The sequence below is a fragment of the Saimiri boliviensis genome, chromosome 9 (assembly GCF_048565385.1).
Source record: "Saimiri boliviensis isolate mSaiBol1 chromosome 9, mSaiBol1.pri, whole genome shotgun sequence".
NCBI classification, from domain to species: domain Eukaryota; kingdom Metazoa; phylum Chordata; class Mammalia; order Primates; family Cebidae; genus Saimiri; species Saimiri boliviensis.
This window is the reverse complement of record NC_133457.1, coordinates 37,102,174-37,124,459: the sequence shown is the minus strand read 5'-3', so window position 1 is coordinate 37,124,459 and position 22,286 is coordinate 37,102,174. Positions and strand designations below refer to the sequence as shown.

Sequence of the window (22,286 nt, the reverse complement as noted above, 5' to 3'; positions counted from 1 at the left end):
ATCCTGAGATTCACCAGGGTTGAAATGAAGGAAAAAATGCTAAGGGCAGCCAGAATGAAGGCGGGGTTACCCACAAAGGGACATCCACCAGACCCACAGCGGATCTCTCCGCAGAAACCCTGCAAGCCAGAAGAGAGTAGGGACCACATTTCAACATCCTTAAAGAAAAGAACTTTCAACCTAGAATTTCATATCCAGCCAAACTAAGCTTCATAAGTGAAGGAGAAACAAAATCCTTTATGGACAAGCAATTGCTGACAGATTGCATCACCACCAGGCCTGCCTTATAAGAGCTCCTGAAAGAAGCACTAAACAAGGAAAGGAACAACCAGTACCAGCCACTCCAAAAACGTACCAAATTGTAAAAACCATCAACACAATGAAAAAATTCATCAGCCAATGGGCAAAACATCCAGCTAGCATCAAAATGGCAGGATCAAATTCACACATAACAATATTAACCTTAAGTGTAAATGGGCTAAATGCCCCAATTGAAAGACACAGACTGGCAAATTGGATAAAAAGTCAAGACCCATTGGTGTTTTGTATTTAGGAAACCCATCTCGCATGCAAGGACACAAATAGGCTCAAAATAAAGGGATAGAGGAAGATTTATCAAGCAAATGGAGAGCAAAAAAAAAAGCAGAAATTGCAATCCCAGTCTCTGATAAAATGAACTTTAAGCTAACAAAGATCAAAAGAGACAAAGAAGGGCGTTATATAATGACAAAATGTTCAATGTATCAAGAAGACCTAATGATCCAAAATATATATGTACCCAATACAGGAGCACCCAGTTACATAAAACAAGTTCTTAACAACCTACAAAAAGACTTAGACTCCCACACAATAATAGTGGAAACTTTTAACACTCCCTGTCAATATGAGACAGATCAATGAGACAGAAAATTAACAAGGATATTCAGGACTTGAACTCAGACCTGGACCAAGCGGACCTAATAGACATCTACAGAACTCTCCACCCCAAATCCAAAGAACACACATTCTTCTCAGCACGGCATTGCACCTACTCTAAAATTGACCACAAAATTGGAAATAAATCACTCCTCAGCAAATGCAAAAGAACAGAAATCATAACAAACAATCTCTCAGACCACAAGGCAATTAAATTAGAACTCAGAATTAAGAAACTAACTCAAAACCACACAACTTTATGGAAACTGAACAACTGGCTCCTCAGTGTCAACTGGATAAACAATGAAATGAAGACTGAAATAAAGACGTTATTTGAAACCAATGAGAATAAAGACACAACATTCCAGAATCTTGAAGACACATTTAAAGCAGTGTCTAGAGGGAAATTTATAGAAATAAACACCCATATGAGAAGTGAGGAAAGATCTAAAATCAATACCCTATTGTTAAAATTTAAAGAACTAGAGGAGTAAAATCAAAAAATCTGAAAAGCTAGCAGAAGATAAGAAATAACTAAGATCAGAGCAGAACTGAAGGAGATAGAGACATAAAAAAACCTTTCAAAAAATCAATAAATCCAGGAGCTGTTTGTTTGAAAAAATCAACAAAACAGACAGACTGTTAACCAGATTAATAAAAAAGAAAAGGGACAAGAATCAAATAGATGCAATAAAAAATGATAAAGGGTTTATCATCTCCAATTCCACAGAAATACAGACTACAATCAGAGATTACTACAAACAACTCTATGCACATAAACCAGTAAACCTGGAAGAAATGGATAAATTTCTGGACACTTGCACCCTCCCAAGCCTAAACCAGGAAGAAGTTGAAACCTTGAATAGACCAATAACAAAGGCTGAAGTTGAGGCAGCAATTAATAGCGTACCAACCAAAAACGTCCAGGTCCAGATGGGTTCACAGCTGAATTCTACCAGACATACAAAGAGGAGCTGGCACCATTCCTTCTGAAGTTATTCCAAACAATACAAAAAGAAGGAATCCTTCCCAAATCATTTCATGAGACCAACATCATCCTGATACCAAACTCAGAAGTGACTCAACAAAAATAGAAAACTTCAGTCCAATATACATGATGAACATAGATGCAAAATTCTTCAATAAAATACTGGCAAACTGAGTGCAACAGCACATCAAAAAGCTTATCAATCACGATCAAGTAGGCTTCATTCCAAGAATGCAAGGCTTGTTCAACATAATGCAAGTCTATAAACGTAATCCACCACATAAACAGAACCAAAGACGAAAACCACTATGATTATCTCAATAGATGTAGAGAAGGCCTTCCACAAAATTCAACAGTCCTTTATGCTAAAAACCCTCAATAAACTAGGTATCAATGGAATGTATCACAAAGTAATAAAAGCTATTTATGACAAACCCACAGCCAATATCATACTGAATGGGCAAGAACTGGAAGCATTCCCTTTGAATTTTGCCACTAGACAAGGATGCCCTCTCTCACCACTCCTATTTGATATAGTATCGGAAGTTCTAGCCAGAGCAATTCAGCAAGAAAAAAGTAAAGGGTATTCAATTAGGAAAAGAGGAAGTCAAATTGTTGCTATTTGCAGATGACATGATTGTATATTTAGAAGACCCTATCATCTCAGCCCAAAATCTCTTTAAACTGATAAGCAACTTCAGCAAAGTCTCAGGATACAAAATCAATGTGCAGAAATCTCAAGCATTTCTATACACCAATTAGAGAATAAAAGAGAGCCAAATCATGAGCAAACTCCCATTCACAATTGCTACAAAGAGGATAAAATACCTAGGAATACAACTAACAATGGATGTAAGGGACCTCTTCAAGGAGAACTACAAGCCACTGCTCAAGGAAATAAGAGAGGACACAAACAAATGGAGAAACATTCCATGCTCATGTGTAGGAAGAATCATTATCATGAAAATGGCCATACTGCCCAAAGTAATTTATAGATTCAACACTATCCCCATCAAGGTACCAATGACCTTCTTCACAGAACTGGAAAAAAACAACTTAAACTTCATATGGAATCAAAAGAGAGCCCACATAGCCAAGACAATTCTAACCAAAAAGAACAAAGCTGAAGGCATCACACTACCAGATTTCAAACTATTCTATAAGCCTACAGTAATCAAAACAGCATGGTACTGGTACCAAAACGGTGATGTAGACCTATGGAACTGAACAGAGGCCCTGGAAGCAATGCCACACATCTACAACCATCTGATCTGTGACAAACCTGACAAAAACAAGCAATGGGGAAAGGATTCCCTGTTTAATAAATGGTGTTGGGAAAACTGGCTAGCAGTTTGCAAAAAGCAGAAACTGGACCCCTTCCTGACACCTTACACTAAAATTAACTCCAGATGGATGAAAGACTTAAACATAAGTCCTAACACCATAAAAACTCTAGAAGAAAACCTAGGCAAAACCATTCAGGACATAGGCATAGGCAAGGACTTCATGACCAAAACACCAAAAGCATTGGCAACAAAAGCCAAAATAGACAAATGCGACTTAATTAAACTACAGAGCTTCTGTACAGCAAAAGAAACAATCATTAGAGTGAACTGGCAACCAACAGAATGGGAAAAATTTTTGCAATCTACCCATCTGATAAAGGGCTAATATCCAGAATCTACAAAGAACTAAAACAGATTTACAAGAAAAAAACAAATAAACCCATCCAAAAGTGGGCAAAGGATATGAGCACTTTTCAAAAGAAGACATATATGAGGCTAACAAACATATGAAAAAATGCCCATCATCACTGATTATTAGAGAAATGCAAATTTAAACCACGTTGAGATACCACCTCTCGCCAGTTAGAATAGCAGTCATTAAAAAATCTGGAGACAATAGATGTTGGAGAGGATGTGGAGAAATAGGAACACTTACACTGTTGGTGGGAGTGTAGACTAGTTCAACCATTGTGGAAGACAGTGTGGCACTTCCTCAAGGACCTAGAAATAGAAATTCCATTTGACCCAGCAATCCCACTACAGGTATATACCAAAAGGATTATAAATGATTGTATTATAAAGACACACACACACACACGTATGTTCATAGTGACACTGTTTACAATAGCGAAGACTTGGACCAACCCAAATACCCATTAACAATAGACTGGACAAAGAAAATGTGGCACATATACACCATGGAATACTAAGCAGCCATAAAAAAATGATGAGTTTGTATCCTTTGTAGGGACATGGATAATCTGGAAACCCTAATTTTCAGCAAACTGACACAAGAACAGAAAATCAAACACTGCATGTTCTCACTCATAGGCAGGTGTTGAATATTGAGAACACATGGACACATGGAAGGAAGCATCACACACTGGGGTCTGTTGTCGGAGGCAAGGGATGGACAGCCGGGTGGTGGGGAGGTCAGTGTGGGATAACATAGGGAGAAATGCCAGATATAGGTAACGGGGGGGATGGAGGCAGCAAACCACATTGCCATGTGTGTACCTATGCAACAATCCTGCATGATCTGCACATGTACCCTAGAACCTAAAGTACAATTTAAAAAAAAAAAAGATAAAAGAATGCATACTGATCTTCATCCATATGGCTGCACCTGTGCATGTGGCTTAACTAGTCAGCTTGAGTGGATGTATGCAACTACGCTCTGAGGTTCCAATCAGCCTAGTTGTACTAAGTCTGATTGGAGGTGGGGAGGTTTCATAGTGACTCATGGGCCAATTAAATGCTTTCAAAATCAAGATTTATTGCAGGGCTTTCACACACGAAGAATCACACAAATGCATTCAAGACACAACGGCAGTAATAAGAAAAAAGATGAAGAAACTACTGATGAGTAGCTCAGGAGACCAGCACATTGCTGGCCATGGCTTTGGGGTGTTACAGCACTTAGGCAGAAAGGAGGCCTCAGAATTCTCAGCAGAGAGCTTCTGCAGGCATCTACGGCGTGCAGTTTCTTTGCTGTTTCTATGACCCTTCACAGGTGTGTCCATGGCCATTCTCTCAGCAGTCTTTGGCTTCACTTTCTTGCCAAGTCTTATGGTATCTGGACACATCAGGTGCTACTTTATCCCCCTAGTCTACTATATATATCTTTATAACTTTGAGGGGTCAGCAATTTCACTATGGACTGAGTCATTTGTCGTAAGTGACTCCATTTTGAAACAATTAGGATGTTTTATCGTACAACATAATTATATATTATCAATATTTTAAAAAAATAAATCAAAAATTTAAACTTTTTTTCCTATAGTTTAAGATTTTAGGATATTATATTTTATCTGATCATTTTTTTATCTCTGAAACAGCAATCTAAGCTAAAATTTATATTAGATTAATTTCTTTTTTAAGAAAAAAGAAAAATTCAGTTGGCTCAAGTGTTCTCTTTTTTCCCCAAGAAAGATGGTGACATCTTTAATAAAGATTCTTTTTTTCTTGCCTGGTGTTACATTTTAATATTGCAGGGGAGGAAAAATAATCATTCCTCTTTTATAGTTCTTAGCTAGGACAGACCCTTACAACAAAAGACAGATTAACAAGAGAAAAACAAACAGAAGTTTACTAAAATGTATAACTCGGCTAAGCATGGGCGATGACCCAGAGAAATTAGTAAACCCCAAGAGTAGGTGACTTTGACTTCAGGCTTGAATACCATCCTTTGCTGAGACAAGGAAAAAAGTATGTAGAGAAAGGCCCAGTTATGGGGAGGTGGCCAGGAAGATGACTATAAACAAGGGTAACGTTATGCAGATTTCGATTCATGCCTTCTCCATTGATCAAAGTCTCTAGTGATTTAGAGTCATCCTTATCTTCCTGGTACTGGGAGGGAGACATATAGATGTAATTTTTCTTAAACAAAAAAGGGGGGTGACTTCTCTGTTCTGAGAAATTCTCCTTTGTCTGCTATTTCTGACAATTATCAGCTCAAAATAGTCTTTATACCATATTTGCAGTGGCATATTCTGGTCTCCAATTGTAATTAGCTTTTGGGTTCTTCCTACCTGCTGCACACACAAAATCAGTTCACTGAGACCATGGTATTGCAACAAAGAAAGAGTTTAACGTGAGGCTGAACAAGTGGGAGAGCTGAAGTCACCACTCAAATCAGTCTCCCCAAAGGCTCTGAGGTTAGTATTTTTCAAGGACAATTTGGTGGGCAGAGAACTGGAGAATGGTTGCCACTGATTGGTTGGGATGCAATCACAGGGGTATGGAAAACGTGCTGAGTCCTCCTCTGGGTGGGGAACCACAGGACCTGTGGAAAAGGAGTCATGAATCTTGGTGCAGTTCCTCAGTTGCCAGAATGAAAAAGTGAAAAACATCTGAAAAGACCAACTTTAGGTTCTGCAATAGTGATTTCATCTATAGGAGCAATTGGGGAAGTCACAAATCTTGTGATCCCTGGCCACGTGACTCCTGTGCAGTAAGGGATCATAGAAACTAACCCTACGTTTTAGCAGGGTTCAGGTCCCTTCCATAATCCTAATCTTGTGGGCTTTTATAGGTCTTAGAAAGGTGGTTTCAGCCCTGAACAAGGCAGGGATCGATTTTAAGAAGAGACTACTATCCTTGTCTCAATGTTAAACTATAAATTAAATTTCTCCCATGGTTAGCTTGGCTTACACCCAGAAATGAGCAAAAATGGCCCACCTAGCAGTTTATAAGCAAGATGGAGTCAGCTACACTAAGCTTCTCTTGCTTTTGTAATCTTTGCAAAGGCAGTTTCACCTCAGTCATTTTCGGGGGTGGCATGTCCTGAATTCCATCAATAGAAGGTTTATTTTATTTTAATACAAATTTAATATATAATAAAATTATATAATCTCACAAACTAATGAGGCTCACTTTGTTCTCTTTGAAATTATTTGTTCATGAAAATTAATTGGTCATGGTACCCAGATATATATGCTTGCAATAAATTTTTGAGTTTTTAAAAGCATAAGACATGTTTTGTAAAAGAGAGAGTAAAAAATATAAAAGGTATTGGTGCTGATGGAATAAAATAAATACCTAAATATTAACTTCTCAGTGAATTTTATAGGGCAATAATCATTTATAAAGAAGTTTCTTACTTAGCCAAGTAAAATAAATGTGCATGTGCATGTTTCAAAATGACAAAACCCTTCTCTCAAATGTTAACAAATTAAGACTTATTTTCATCTACTGAAACATCAGTTGCATTTCAACTAAAAACTGTTTTTGAAATATTGGAGATAAAATTTGAAGATTGAAAAGTGACTGGCTACTGATGACTAAAATGTGGTGATTACATCTAAAATGGCATTCTGTTCAAAGGAATGTGTGTGTGCATATCTTTAATGTCAGCAATTGCCTTTGGGATGACACTTATTAGATTTAATGGTGTCATGTGCTATTTCAAGATTGGTAGAGTGGTTTTTATAACACAATGTGCTAATATTCCACTTATGATTTAAAGTGTTAAAAGAAAAACTATAGACAAATTAAATTTAGCAGAGTTTAATTGAACAAAGAACAATACGAGAATTTGACAGGCCCTAGAACCAGGAAAGGTTTAATAAGACTCCAGGGTGCTTATGTGCCTGAATAACATTTACAGACAGAAAAGGGCAGTGGCATACAGCAAGCAGAAGCGAGGTACAGAGGTAGCCTGATTGGTTAAAGCTCCCTATTTGTCCTATTTGAACTTGGTTTGAACTGTTGACTGCCTGTGGTTGACTTAAGTTTGGCTGCCATGACTGGTTTTGACTTTACTACTTGTTATGCAGTAAGTAACAGTCTGTTTCCACTTCAAATTAGGTTACAATTTACTATGTATACAGAAACTTTTAGGCCCAACTTAAAATAGGTAGGAAGGTAGATTCAACAGAAATTAGTTGTTAAAACTCAAATCTTACTGTTTTGCTCATGTCCGTATGTACAAAGATCACTTGATTCTGCTTTAGTTTTAAACTACAAAATTATGAAACATGGTTCAATGAGTTGGTACAGTCACTTATTTAACTTAGAAGTCATGTCTGTGAAAAATAGTTATTTGCATGTGTATTGAGCATTCTCAGGTGTCTGGGAATGACTTGCCTCAGAAAAGTGCTGATAAATAATAGGACACAATCTCAAAGAGAATTTGTTGTGCTAGTACAGGGTATAAATATCCCACACTTCTCTGCCTGAAGGAAAAGCAGAGGAGGCACAAAGAGACATGTCTGGGCAACTAGTGCTTTAAAAAAATCTCTCAGTGAAATTCCTTCTTAGGCTGCAGCTTTTTCTACAGTCACAGAAGGATAAAATATGGATGAATAATCTATCTAGTTCAATCTATGTGTCTATCTACGTTCAATCTCTGTGTCTATCAAGTGGCCTAAAGGCGTAAGGAGAGCTGGCTGGCTCTTCTGCCTTCACACAGGGCATACGCTGTTATATAGCAAACCTGAATCAAGGTAAACCTAAAGTTATGGGATCACGATAGATAAATTAGAAAAAATTATACTAGGATAATCCAGGAACAGTCCAATATATTCTATAAACATTACATAAAGGCCAGTGATAAAGAAAATTTAAAATATCTAGAAGGATCATCTGTCTATATTAGCTTTCTAACTTGTATGGCACCTTCCACCCCCAACACACATACTTGCACAATTACAATCATATTGATATTGTATTGATGTCCTCTCCAGCCATCACTCCACCATATCAACTTCCCCTAAATTCTACATTTCTTGGTTTATCTATAATGCTTTGGACCTTCATATAATTTTTTTTAATTTGGGGAAGGCTTATTTGCCTTTAAGTCAGATAATTAATAATTAAAATCATTATTATCAAGGTGATTGGGGACTGTCACTCAATAAACAAGTAAGCATGTGTTTCATTTTTTCTTGTTTTGCATTTTAAGATAGTAAGTGTCTCTGTTCGGGGCCTGTCAACTTTTGGTCATTTTGTCCTACAACTTCCTGAGCTGTTTCACTTGCTAGAGGGCATTGGTTTAGCTGTACCTGTGCAGAGAGGTTTTTGTTTGGTATTTGGGGTTTTTATTTGTTTGTTTTCATTTTTTTATTTTTATTTTTTTTTTGGTGTAAGACTTTCTTAACTTGTAGGCTTCTTTTGTAGTAAGTTTCTTAATTTCAAAAATAGTGATAATCACCTGGTCCTATGATATGTTAAAACAAAGTGTTGTTTAATTTTAAATGCCACTGAGAATGCAGATTTGTTAGGAACCTATGAAATATACATTTTGGAGGTATAAGTGGAGATAGCCAAATTAATCTCACCCCCATCTTTTAATATATACTATCTATTAAACATTCACTTGTACCACTAGGGAAAGGGGTATTTGCGGAGAGAAGAGAGAAACTTTGCTTTAAGGGAAACAATATAGCTAAATGCCTTAAGATTTTAATTGAATATAGCATATCGTTCTCAAAAGTTGTGGCCAAAGGACTTGATATACTGAAAATGAGAATTAGGGGGGGAAAAAGACACAATTTTGTCTTCAAAGTGGCACTCTCTTTGTAGAATCAAATTAATCCAATCTATCACTGGTTCCTCAATGAACTATAGCATGTCTTAACTTCATATTTTGGCTCACACTATGTCTCTTGATGTTACGTGTTGTTGGAAACTTTGTAACTGATGCATGAGTGTGCTCTCTGTTCAAACTGTTTCTAATATATAATTTCCTTGTCCAGTGTTCTTTCAATAAGGGTACCTAGTCCTTTGAGGATATCTTGCTAGAATGATGCAAATGAAGAAGTAGACTATTTAATTATTTGTTAAAGTATATTATATTGCAACACCCTACTTATCACAGTTGCTGTAATGAAGAGGACAATGTGATGATTATTTTTTGGCAAAGTGAAATGTTTAGTTTAAACAAGCAATGGGAAGTAATGGATAATCTTACAGGAATAATCCCCTACTGAGATATCCTTTTGTGGGGACATTTGGAAAGGTTTTGACCTGGAAAACCTAATCTAAGAATCTCCCTTCTCACCCCCACCCTATCCCCCAACTGAAAAGTCTTTTCTACCCCAATAAATAAACATTAATAAACATACATTTATTTAAATATGATTTTCTATCTCAATGTATTGCACTATACTGCTCCCGCACAAAAGAAACATGCTCTTAAGAAAATAAAATATGAGAAAATGCATATCACTCTAAATAATATATATATCAGAAGGCAGAAGCAAAAGAATTGCATTGACCCCATTAGATAGTGCAAACACACTAGAGTCTCCTCACAATGGACTGGGGCATGAAAGGTCCACAAGCTGAAAAAATGACACTAAGTTGAATTTCTAAGACTACCGTCTGTAAGAAGCGAGGAGAAATAATCTGAAATTGCCCAGCTTCTGTGTGCTCTATTTGAACTTAAGCAGTGCATTTGCTTTTGAACTCTCAAGCTTCAATCTCAGTCTCCAGGGTGCCCACTTCCCCTGTTTTGTTTGAACCTTTCCTCATAGACACCTGTTGGGGACTGTATTAATAAGACACATTGTAGAAAGAGAAAATGCATTTTCCAAGTCAAGAAGGTGAAAGCTACTCTTTTCTAGGGCTCTTGTTAATCTTTCGGAGCCCAGCATCTTCTGTGGCGAAACAAAAATGATACAGGTGTAAATTCTTACTTTTTCCCTACTCTCACAAAGAAAATATTGTTGACCTCTCAGTGTTCAGCTACATTTCTCTTAAGAGAAGCAACAGAATATTTCTGAGGTTTCAGACCTGGATTCCCATTGCTTCCTAGCATCATTCTAAATAGAACCCCACTGTTTGGCCATGGCCGGAATTAGCTGGAATGGTACCTGTTATTGAAAGGGAGTCTGTATTTGCAGTAATACAGAGAATGCCAGTTTAGAAATGAGCCTGATTGCATGGTTCATTTTGTTCTCCTTTGTAGAGCCAGGCTGCGGCCCACTACAAAGGCACGAAACATGCCAAGAAGCTCAAAGCACTGGAAGCCATGAAAAATAAGCAGAAATCTGTAACTGCCAAGGACAGCGCAAAGACTACCTTCACCTCCATCACTACCAATACCATCAATACCAGCTCTGACAAAACAGGTTAAGCAATGATCTTTGTTGTTGTTGTTCTCATCGGCATCGCTGGGGGTTCCCTCCCTTGTCTAGCCCCATGTCTGTTTACGTATGTGCCTGCCACATTGATTCATGCTTGAGCCATCTTTCTGTGTAACAGGAATTGTTTCCTCTCATTTTTCCAAACCCCTACGCGATTAATAATAATCACTAATTATATTCCAGATTTTGCATTTTGAAAGAGTCCTGTGGCTGTTTCGGAGGAATAGTCATAAAAAGCTTTTGAAGCCATGTACTCCATAACTCTTTTTGAGAAATGCACCTTTTCAGTGTATCGCATTTGCATCTTGTGTGCAGCACCTTAGCGTATAACTGCATGGCAGATTTGACTTAACTGTGAGTACACAGCAAAGTCTGCTAAATGAATCGAGAAGGCCCCAATAAGGGCACTGTTACAGACAGGCTTTATTCTCATAAATTCCAAATACTGCATTGTTTCAACTAGTGGCTTTATGATTCTGGGCTTGTTATGGCTGGGTAACCTTCCCTCTGCAAACACAGGTAAGTGTTATTGATACCAATTGCTCTTTTTAACAGAGTCTTCACGGTGAAATAATGGCCTCTGAGTGGCCCCTTGGGATAGCTCCTGCAAACGACCAGCTTATTCGTAATAGGGGAAGCTAGTGAGGTTTCCCTAAGCTGGCATTTTAAATATAAGACCACTAGTCTTCACAATTTACAGAGAAAACATTCCTGTGTGATTTATGAATGTACCTCTAATAAATCACTTTGTAGAGCACAGAGACTGTTACACATCAATTGTTTTCCAGTCCATATGAATGGCAATGGTGAGGAAATGTTCGTATCATCACCAGTGATAGTGTGTTAACTGAAAAAGAATCTCTGGACATGACTGATGAAAATAGAAAATAAACAGTGAACAAACAGGATAGATTAAAACAACCTTATTACACAATGTAACATCTACTGGACACGTATAAGCTCTTCCAAGGATTGGGGCTGCAGCAAGTGAATCTGTAAAGGATCATGATATTCTGAGTTCCTGTGTCATTTTCTACTTTCTTTACCCAGGTATTATAGATAAATGCATCATGCTGCCCTCCCTAAGAATCCTGTGTCCTCCCTCAACCTGAATACTTGTCTCATCTTTGTATACTGGCACCTGGTCTGGCATGGGATAGGTGCGGAGTAAAATGTCTATTGAATGACTGAGCCTTACTTCACTCCTTTGGTTGGGTTCTCTGATATAGCCAAGTTTGTGCCACCACATACTGAAGAGCAAAAAAAGACTGGCTTGTCATATTCACTTCCTTGTTATCCAGTGCCAAGAGCTAGATTACGCCATTTTATTAATTTAGATGTAAAACCTTTTAGGGAAAACATTGGTCTTTCCTCTTATAATCTAAGACTAACTGCTTTATTTTGAGGGCTGAAAGAATGAGTGGTAACGAAGCACGTAAGTGTCGTTTCTGCTCTTGGATACTGGGTCACAGGTGGGGATTACCAAGGCTGCATCTGGCATAGAGAAGTGCAGAAAAATCCTGGAGTCTTTCTGATGCAAAGAAGGTAGCAGATAGGGAGGACAAAGAGATGAGTTTGATGCAGTGTCAAAGTGACATTTTTCCTTGCTCCCAATTTTTTCTACTTTTAGACTTTTTGAATCAAGAATTCATGTTTGGATTACCTCGACTTTTTAAAAATATGGAAATATTTGTTTCATTAAGGATGTATATCATTTTTAAATTGAGAGAGAGAGAGAGAGAGAGAGAGAGAAGAGCTGCTAACTTGGGTTAAGAAATGCCTCTCGGCTGGGCGCGGTGGCTCAAGCCTGTAATCCCAGCACTTTGGGAGGCCGAGGCGGGTGGATCACGAGGTCAAGAGATCGAGACCATCCTGGTCAACATGGTGAAACCCCGTCTCTACTAATGGTGCAAAAAATTAGCTGAGCATGGTGGCGCGTGCCTGTAATCCCAGCTAATCAGGAGGCTGAGGCAGAAGAATTGCCTGAACCCAGGAGGCGGAGGTTGGGGTGAGCCAAGATCGCGCCATTGCACTCCAACCTGGGTAACAAGAGCGAAACTCCGTCTCAAAAAAAAAAAAAAAAAAAAAAAGAAATGCCTCTAAGTGTGTTGTCTCTGTTAAGTATATCAGTTGTGACCACACACCTTCATCTCTTAACTTACAGACTAGACTGTATCAACCTAGAATAATCCAAAGGGTCAGAATCTAGTTTAAAGAGAGTTTATCCAAGTGTAAAAGTTGGAGGATGGCTGCTCAGAAAACACAGATTCCAAAGAACGGAAGCTAGTGTTCCAAAGTATAGAAAGTGTCATTTTTATAGACAAAGTTTAGGGAAGTTTAACAGAATTTCAACACATCTTTCTTTATAAGGCTTAATGCTTAGTTACAATAATCTGACATTGGTTGGGGTGACCTTTTTCTTTTGAGAAAGGTATATTTAACATTTTATACTGAGGAATAATACTCATGGGGTCTTTTGCATCATCTAGTCTAAGTTAGGTACACCTATCTCAAGGCAAAAACACCATCTAGTCTGAGTTAGGTACAGGATAATAAAGGATGCAGTTGATCTATAACAAATATCAGTAATTGGAAGGGAGGCGCAGTCTGGTATCTGGTCTCTCTGAGTCATTTATATAACAAGAACAATGAGGAAGATAATTATCCCGAAAGAAGCAGACATACTCTGGTAAATAGGATCCCTGGAGCCCAGGAGAGGGTTGGGGCAACAATAATGAAAAGGACAAGGAATGGTATGGACTTTAATTAGAAATCGATGTGAGGGTTTTCTCTAAAATACAAGAAATAGAATGAATACATATACAAACTAAATTTTCATTGTAAACCTACTTGATATAAAGACAGATTTGATTGAGAATTCCTCTTCAATACCTATGTCATATATTATATATTATTTACTAGTATAAATAATATGGTTTTATCTGCTGCCCTACAGTAACACAAATGTCTAAACCATGGGGTTAGCTCCTAATCACTAACTTTATGATCTTGGGCTTTTGTGTTGCCTTTTTTCCCTTTGCTTATGCCAGTCTGCTAGTGTGCTGAGCAGAAAGTAGTATTCAGTAATCGGCCACTGACTATTCATAGAAAGAATGCCTAGTTCATCTACTTCAAGGCAAAAACACACTTCCTAACATTAAAGAACAATTTTAATTCTGTGATCCAATGAAGAGTGTTAGGTTGGTAGATTTACATGTATAAACGTTTACCAGCAAAAGTGATATTTTAAAAAAATCTATTGAGTACTCTAAATTGTTTGTTGATAAGAGTGGTTACTATTTATCACAGAATATTTCATAGAGCATTTCCAAAGATAGGCAGAAAAACTGTCTAATCTAGCCAGTTTTTTTAAAATGCAAGTTTTTTATTCAGAAAAATTAATGGCAAAAATTTAAAAATTATTCTCAAAGTAACTAGGCAAGTTGTGTTTTTTGTTCTTCTATGAAACGACAAATTCAGAATTGTCTGAATAAGTCCTGTACAGGTCACTCTGATCTTTCTTTACTTTTGATTCTTGGGGAATCTCATTCATTCACATCATTTATCAGTTAGGTTAGGCTAGGTTATATTGCAGTAATAAACAACCTCTAAAATCCTAGTAGCTTTTGTAGATCTAATTATTTCTCACTCATACTACATATCAGCTGAGGTTTTTCTTTCATCTTAGTTTAACTCCAGGACTAGGCTAATGAAACAACCACTAGCTTGAGAATTCTATGGAAGAGGGAAAAAGCCTCTTGGAGCTTCTTAAGACACATAATATTTCTCTCACTTTTCATTGGTAAGTTACATAGCCAAGCCCGATTACAATGGGGAACGGAAGAATAATTCTCCTCTAGAGAAGAAAAACAGTTATCAGTCAGCAATAATATGATATTCTTTTGCTAACTTAAATCACGAGAACTACAAATACGGAGAGAAGAGCTTTTCTTCATATAAAGAGTTACAGCCTGCAAGGTGGCCATCCTGACAGTCTGGGAAGCACAGCCTCCAGCAGAGTCTGATAGTAGGTACTTCCAGGGAGGAGAGATAAAAAAGGAATTTATGCTGAAACAGTTGGCCAAGTATACATATTCAAGGGGTTATAGGAGAAGCTGTGAATATTCACAAAGTGGGGATGTATGCATGCACAGTATGGAAACATGCATGTTACATATGACCCATGTTCATTTTGGGGTGGAGACTTAAAATTTAAATAAATTACAGTTAGGTCCTATGAGTCAAAAGGTGAAGCAGGAACATGAAGGCACTTACGTATGCAGCCTACGTAAGCTGGCCAGAACCAGTCCACGGCCAGTGGTCTCTTATTAAGAGAAAGTGACCGAAGTCAATCTCTTGTCCAGTCAAGGCTGTAGTTATGGCTTGTGAAAAGTTGGGAGTGTGAGGCAGTGTCTGGTAGTCTGTAAGCTGCAATTGTTTCAACACTGCTCATCTTGAGTCAGGTTCTTGTTTAGCTGCTAAAGAAATGGAAAATGTTGTGACAGTCAGAACATAGTTTATTCTCTAAGTGTAGGGGTACGTGCCTTAAACTTTGTCAGGCCTGGCCTTAGTTCTTATTTAGAATTTCTTATCTTATTGCCACACAGAGTTTGTTTCTTCAGTCTTATGGTCTCTGTTTGAACACTATCATGGCTTCCTTCAATTACCACTTGTGCTTACAGGTCTCAAGATGCTCTTGACCTGTCCTTCTCCTAAGTCCAGATCTGCTTTTCCATGGCTCATTGCTCACTTACTTGGATGGTTTTCTAGGATCAATACTTAACAGGTTCAAAAAACCAAAACACAGACCTCTTCCTGACCATCATCGTTTATTCTGAGTCCTGCACTTCCTAGATTTGAAAGCTTCTAGTTGTCTTTTCCTCTCCTAGGTTCATACTTCTATTCAGTCATTAGAGTCCACTTCCTTCCCATTCCTTAAAAACATCTTTCATGCTTTTACGCATTGTTACTACCCATAACCTGCCCTCATAGATCTATGTCTTTTGCATACGTGTGCCCTACCCTCTGTGCAGGTCTAACTGCCTCCACACCTGTGTCTTGATAACCATATCCTTCATTATACTCTCCAGTTATACTCCACAGTCCATAAATTACATCTCTTACCCATTCAAAAACTATCATGTACCTCTATGCTTTACCTCACGACCACAACCTACCTTTCCAAACTTCTCTTCCACTGCTTTCCTGCACTATTGTCCACCAGAGGCACACCTTGTTTTTCCATTATTGTTTATTGTACTGTAGTTCTAAAACTCTCTCTGAAAAGTCTGTCACTTTTCTTCCTCCTGCCTATAAGGTTCCCTAAGAATCAATTCCTTTCCAGCTGCCCTATCATATTCTTGCTAAAGAGTAGTTTTTCTGTCTTTACCTTCTCTCATTGCTAGATGTCATGCCCCTTGAGAGTACTTACTTGATTAATTATTTCGATTATTTTTTTCATTACAGAATACTTTATATATGAAAGATAATAAGTCAACAGTTTCAAAACTTGGAACAATCAGTTTTGTGTTTCTGTTTTTGGATTGAAGCATAGACTTTTATATGTGTATATAGACTGTTTCATGAAAGAACAGTGGTTCTAATTAATACAGGGGATTCTGTGATATTGCTCATCAAATTTCAGAGCTGCAGGTTTTATTAAAGGTCATCAAGTCTAATCCCTAAAGGAGATTTTTGTTGTTGTTGTTGTTTTTGGTTTTTGAGATTTTCTGGTCCCACAAGTAAAGAACACTTGACATTTCTAATGGCCCTTCAGTGACTACCAATCAGGGGTTAATTAGCCTATTGAGTATATGGATTTACCATAGTCATCTAATTGGTAAGATCTGAGAACATTTCTCCCTGGTTCTATTACGTAATTCTCTTTATCAAGTGTCACTGAATTGCAAATGCATTCATTAGATAAAGCTACTAATTACAATTTAAATTTGCACTTTTCACTCATGACTCAGTCTTCTTTGTATCCATTTTTCCCTTTTCTCTTTTAATTTTAAAATTGTAATCCAGGGATGTTGTACTCATCAGGCTTAAAGGTACCAAAAGTAAAATACTTCTGGATCTATTGTTAAGAAAGTCTATGAATGCAAAGGAACTTTTATTTGCTCCTGATTCATAATTGACTCTAAGTATTTATTGGAATGCACATTATTTGTTCAGGGACTTAAGTAATAAAGATACTTTTCTAATGATAAAGAAGATACCTGACGGAAAATGATGGCCAGTGACTGAAAACAAATAACATCAGGAAACAAAGCCTCATGGGAAAGTCAGTCAATTTTAAGGTCACAAATCTGGATTCTTTTATCTCCTGTGCATTACCCTCCTGAACCAGCAGTTCACGTCAGGCCCAATGCCAGACAAAGCTAGGTACACATTTAAAAATTTTTTTATTTAGATAGAAGCCAAGTTATGATAATAGTGAACAAATGATAAGAATGATAGAACAGTAGTTTGTAAGGAAAAATCAACCTCAATGTCCTTTAGGAAATAAGCAAATAGACAGTTTTCTGAGGAGGACAAGTGGAAATTAACTTCTGCGTCTGTTTTCTTAAGGAAGGTGGGAAGAGTTTGCTCTTCTTGACTTAGAGTTCAAACAAATGTAGCAAATGTTAAAAATTATTACAAAAATACAAGCTGGGTTTGATTTCAGAAAGATATACCTGTTATATGTGTATTCTATATTTGTATGTAAGATGTACATGAATACAGATATTATAGACATATGTTGATGTTTATGCAAGACTCTATCTGTAACACCTGCTCCTGAAGTACTCTACTATTCCAGGTCTTCATAATCAGTGATGCATATTTTCTTTTAAGATAGACACATGCTTTTGTGGGTTATGAATCTATACTTCTGTTGAAGTTTATGAGGTAATATCAAGTTATTTGAAAAGGGCACATTTCCATCAGCTCTTTAAGATCTGCTGCAGTGGTATACAAATGCCCCTCTTAGCAATGTGTAAATTGTGCTACCTCCTGGGGTCTTTCTTTTCCTACCTATTCTCCCTCACAAAGCATCCCTGGAACAATCAGTGTCATGATAAAGGACTCACTGCATACATCTTGGCACAGGAGTTGAAGTACCATTGTGAGGCCATTTGTGCCTAGAGTGCTTTTTCTTTCCTTATCACTGGCTCATGACATGCTTCAGATTGGTCAAAGAAAGAGATTTTATCAAGTGTCCCCTTCTCAAGATGTGTGACAAGTGCTAGCAGAGTGTGCTGGTAGCAGATCTTTAGAGATTGAAAAAGAAAAGGGAAATTCAGAAGTGGGGGAAAAGCTAAGTCTTATTTGAATATTGTGGTTCTAGGATCTTTGTATGTGAATCAATGATGATAAATTTTACATTAGGAGTGACATAAAAATAAAATCTTATATTCTGTTCTTTGTTGTGCATGAGGAAATTACGATGAATGACATTTGGCTGGTTCTATTTGGCTAATAAAAGTTTTGACCTAGATATATTACATGTACAACTATTCCTTGAATCATAGAAAAGTTTCAGAACAACTGGGTTCCTTACCTATGTATGTGCACATGTATGTGTCCTGTAGGGAGGGAAAACTTTCAGTGGAATAGGTCCTCTTCACAGGCAAGAGTGGAACAAGGATGAAAGCAACTTAAGAGGGAACAAATGATGTTGGAGGAAAAATAAATGGGCCCCAGAAAGAATAGGTAATAACCTGTGACAAAGACTGTCTCAATGTGATGCTGAATTAAGGTCCCCACTCCTGTGATCTTCCCTGGTGGACGAACTGCCTTGGGAGAGCCTCAATGACAGTTGAGTTCCTTTTGGAAGATCTATCCGTAGGCAGATAAGAGGCGTTCAAAGAAAGCAACCCCACTCCTGCATTTGCTGTTCCCAGTTGCCTTAACTGAAGTAATCAGATACCAAAGCAATGTATTTTGGGGTGGCATTTGCTGAACTCCTTCAATGCATACACATGTGAGTATGTGTATACAGTGTGTATGTGACTGTCTTTCTTTGCCAGAGATTTTACATCTATAAAATACATGAAAAGCTGACCACCTCACCAGTATTTATAATATAACAGACATCTGGATGAAATTTAAAAATTAAATTAAATCTCTCAGTTGTTTTGTCTGCAAATACCACACTTTCCAGGAACATCTATGTCTTTGTGTCTTTGGGTGTGAGTTAATGGAGAGGTTCTCCAACTCCTCTTTTTTTTTTTTTTTTTTTTTGAGACAGAGTCTTGCTCTGCTGCCCAGGCTGGAATTCAATGGCACGATCTCAGCTCAGTGTAACTTCTGCCTCATGGGTTCAAGTGATTCTCCTGCCTCAGCCTCCTGAGTAGCTGAGATTACAGGTGCCCACCACTACACCTAGCTAAATTTTTATATTTTTAGTAGAGACAGGGTTTAACCATGTTGACCAGGCTGGTCTCAAACTGCTGACCTTGTGATTCACCTGCCTCAGCCTCCTGAAGTGCTGGGATTACAGGAGTGAGCCACCGTATCCAACCTTCCCCTCATTTTTATGCCATTCTTAGGAAGTGAGTAGCTTACATAACAAAATATTTCAACTGCAAAATAAAGAAAAATTATTCTTAAAGGTAGAAATCTTAAATATTACAAAAGAGTTGAACAATGATAAAATATAACAGAACGTCAAATGAGTACCTCTAAAAACATATGGACAATTAGAGAATTTTGTCTCCAATATGGAAAAGTGAAGGGGTTGATATTTAATAGTAATAGATATGAACTGTGAAACAAAACATGTAAGTAGTATATTTCTTGCAGTCAGGAGACAATGTTTCTACCGGGTTCTTAGTAAAAACAAAATCCAAACTAAGACAAATATTTGAATTAGAATTACACTTGCATTTTTCTTTTATGAATATCAAAATCCGTAACAGGCCATTGATACAGCTCCGAGGAGTACAGGAGCACCAGGGTTCTTGGTCCTTATGCCGGTTTTGGTAAAACGACATGGACACACGCAGAGTGGCTTTAAGGAGTGGAGAGTTTAATAGGCAAGAAAGAAGGAAGAAGACAGAAGGAAGAAGCTCCCCCTTACAGAGGGAGAGGGAGAGGGGCTCCAAAACCAAAAGAGGAGAACCCAAGTGGGGCGGAAACCAGCCAAGTATGCACAGAGGCTAGAGGAGGTGGTGTCTAATTGGCACAGGAGCTCAGGGGATTGGTTTGATCAGTCATGTTATTCACATAGACCATGAAAAAAGCTGACCCTCCCACCCTAGCCTTTTAAGGCAAATTCAGGGTGCCATGATGTTCTATACATGTCGGAATATGTGGGGGTGACCATGTTGCCAGGAACATGTTGGGCAAGGGCAGGAAAGCCATTATTTGTGTGGACCCAGTTTCTAATGGCCTATATTTGTGTATCAAATGTTGCTGCTGGCCTCTACTCAGGCTTTTCAGCTAGACAAGAAATGTCTTTAAAAATGAAAACTTGGCCGGGTATGGTGGCTCACTCCTGTAATTCTAGCACTTTGGGAGCCAAGGCAGGCAGATCACCCTGAGGTCGGGAGTTTGAGACCAGCCTGACCAACATGGAGAAACCCCGTCTCTACTAAAAATGCAAAATTAGCCAGGCATGGTGGCAGATGCCTGTAATCCAAGCTACTGGGGAGGCTGAGGAAGGAGAATAGCTTGAATCCGGGAGGCGGAAGTTGCTGTGCACCGAGACCACGCCACTGCACTCCAGCTTGAGCAACAAAAACAAAACTTTGTCTCAAATGAATGAATGAATGAATGAATGAGATAAAAATGAAAGCTTCCCAAGGACCCCTTTTCCTCTCTATCTGCCTAAAGTAATTTCTTAGCAATTCCTACCACAGCATCAGAACTGTTTTGTGATCTAGCCCTTGACCATCATTTTTGCCAGTCTTAACACATTTCTTTTCAACTCCTGCCCAGTTACCTCATTTGAAGATTGAAAACAAGAAATGTATGTTCATTTGCCTGGAACATTCCTGCATTATACCATTATACCTCATCCCACCCCACACTTCACAGAAGAATGCACATGTTGTGTGCCAGTGCATATGTGCCTGGGTGCACACAAACATGAACAAATCCATTCATATTCTTACTTGGTTGATTCCCACTTCTAGGCTTCTGCATAAACTCGTTCCTAGCACCTAGTGAAATTGTATTATCCTCCTGCTTGTCAACCCCATGAAGTTTTCAGCTCCTTGATGAAGCATACACCTTCATTCCATACATCTTTATTCTAGCGACTAGCAGTTTTACATTAAACCCAGCAAATAGAGCTGTGCTATTTTTCTAAGAAGATCATGCTAGGAATTATTTTAATAGCAAAAACATATTCCAAAACACATAATAACAACTTTAATGCACATAATCAATAAGTTTTACTACGTGAACTTTATTACATTTAACTACTTTGTGATAGAAATCAAAGGTATTAACCAGCGTAGCTTAAAGTTTGAATGTGCAACCATTGGGCTGAGCATTTTTCAGACACAGCATAAAATTAAGTTGCTATTTTAATTATCATAATGGCATTCAGATTCATCATTAAATTAGTGAGCTACTTCGGTTTTAATGAAAGTGAAGAACATTTTAAAGAGCTCTATTGAGTTGGATTAACTATGTATCCAACTTTAAGTTGTGACATTGGTGCGGGTTTAAATTTGAGGGCAGAGAACATAGTAATCCCATGGGTAGAGTCCATGCCACTCTTCCAGTATACAAACAGTCTCTAGTTTGCTTTACTTTTGTTATGACTGAGTTTATTGGGTAGCCTTAACAATATTTTACACTTAAACAGGATTCCTCAAATCAATCACCCTCAAACTAACAGCTGGTTCTTGGCCAAACCTAAAGGTGAAGGTCAGAAGGCAGAATGTGTAACAGTAATGATACTGACCCATTTGGGCCTTATTTAAAAATTGCTTTTTTTCAAATTAAAAAAAACATAGGTTTAGTGGTGCATTTGAAGGTTTGCTATACAGGCAAATTGGATGTTGTGGGGTTTGGTGTCCAGGTTATTTCATCACCCAGGTAATAAGCATAGTGTCCAGTAAGTAGTTTTTTTAATCCTCACCCTCCTCCTACCTTCTACCCTCAAATAGGCCCCTGGTGTCTGTTGTTCCCTTCTTTGTGTTCATATGTACTCAGTATTTAGCTCCCATTTATAAGTGAAAATGTGCAGCATTTGGTGTTAGTTTACTTAGGATAATGGCCTCCACCTCCATCCACATTGCTGCAAAGGACAAAATCTTGTGCTTTTTTAATGCCTACATAGTATTTCAT

The 22,286-nt window shown here is 37.9% G+C and overlaps 1 protein-coding gene across 3 annotated transcripts in view; it reads left to right on the top strand.

The window, feature by feature from the left end:
• The window catches only part of ZNF385D (zinc finger protein 385D), a 912,123-nt gene that overhangs the window by 804,745 nt on the left and 85,092 nt on the right, over positions 1-22,286 (top strand). For all 3 annotated transcript variants that reach the window (XM_010335636.3, XM_003924917.2, XM_074405719.1), the window contains one exon: positions 10,820-10,982. In XM_010335636.3, the coding sequence (XP_010333938.2) occupies positions 10,820-10,982 (163 nt within the window). The remainder of the gene's footprint in view (positions 1-10,819; positions 10,983-22,286) is intronic.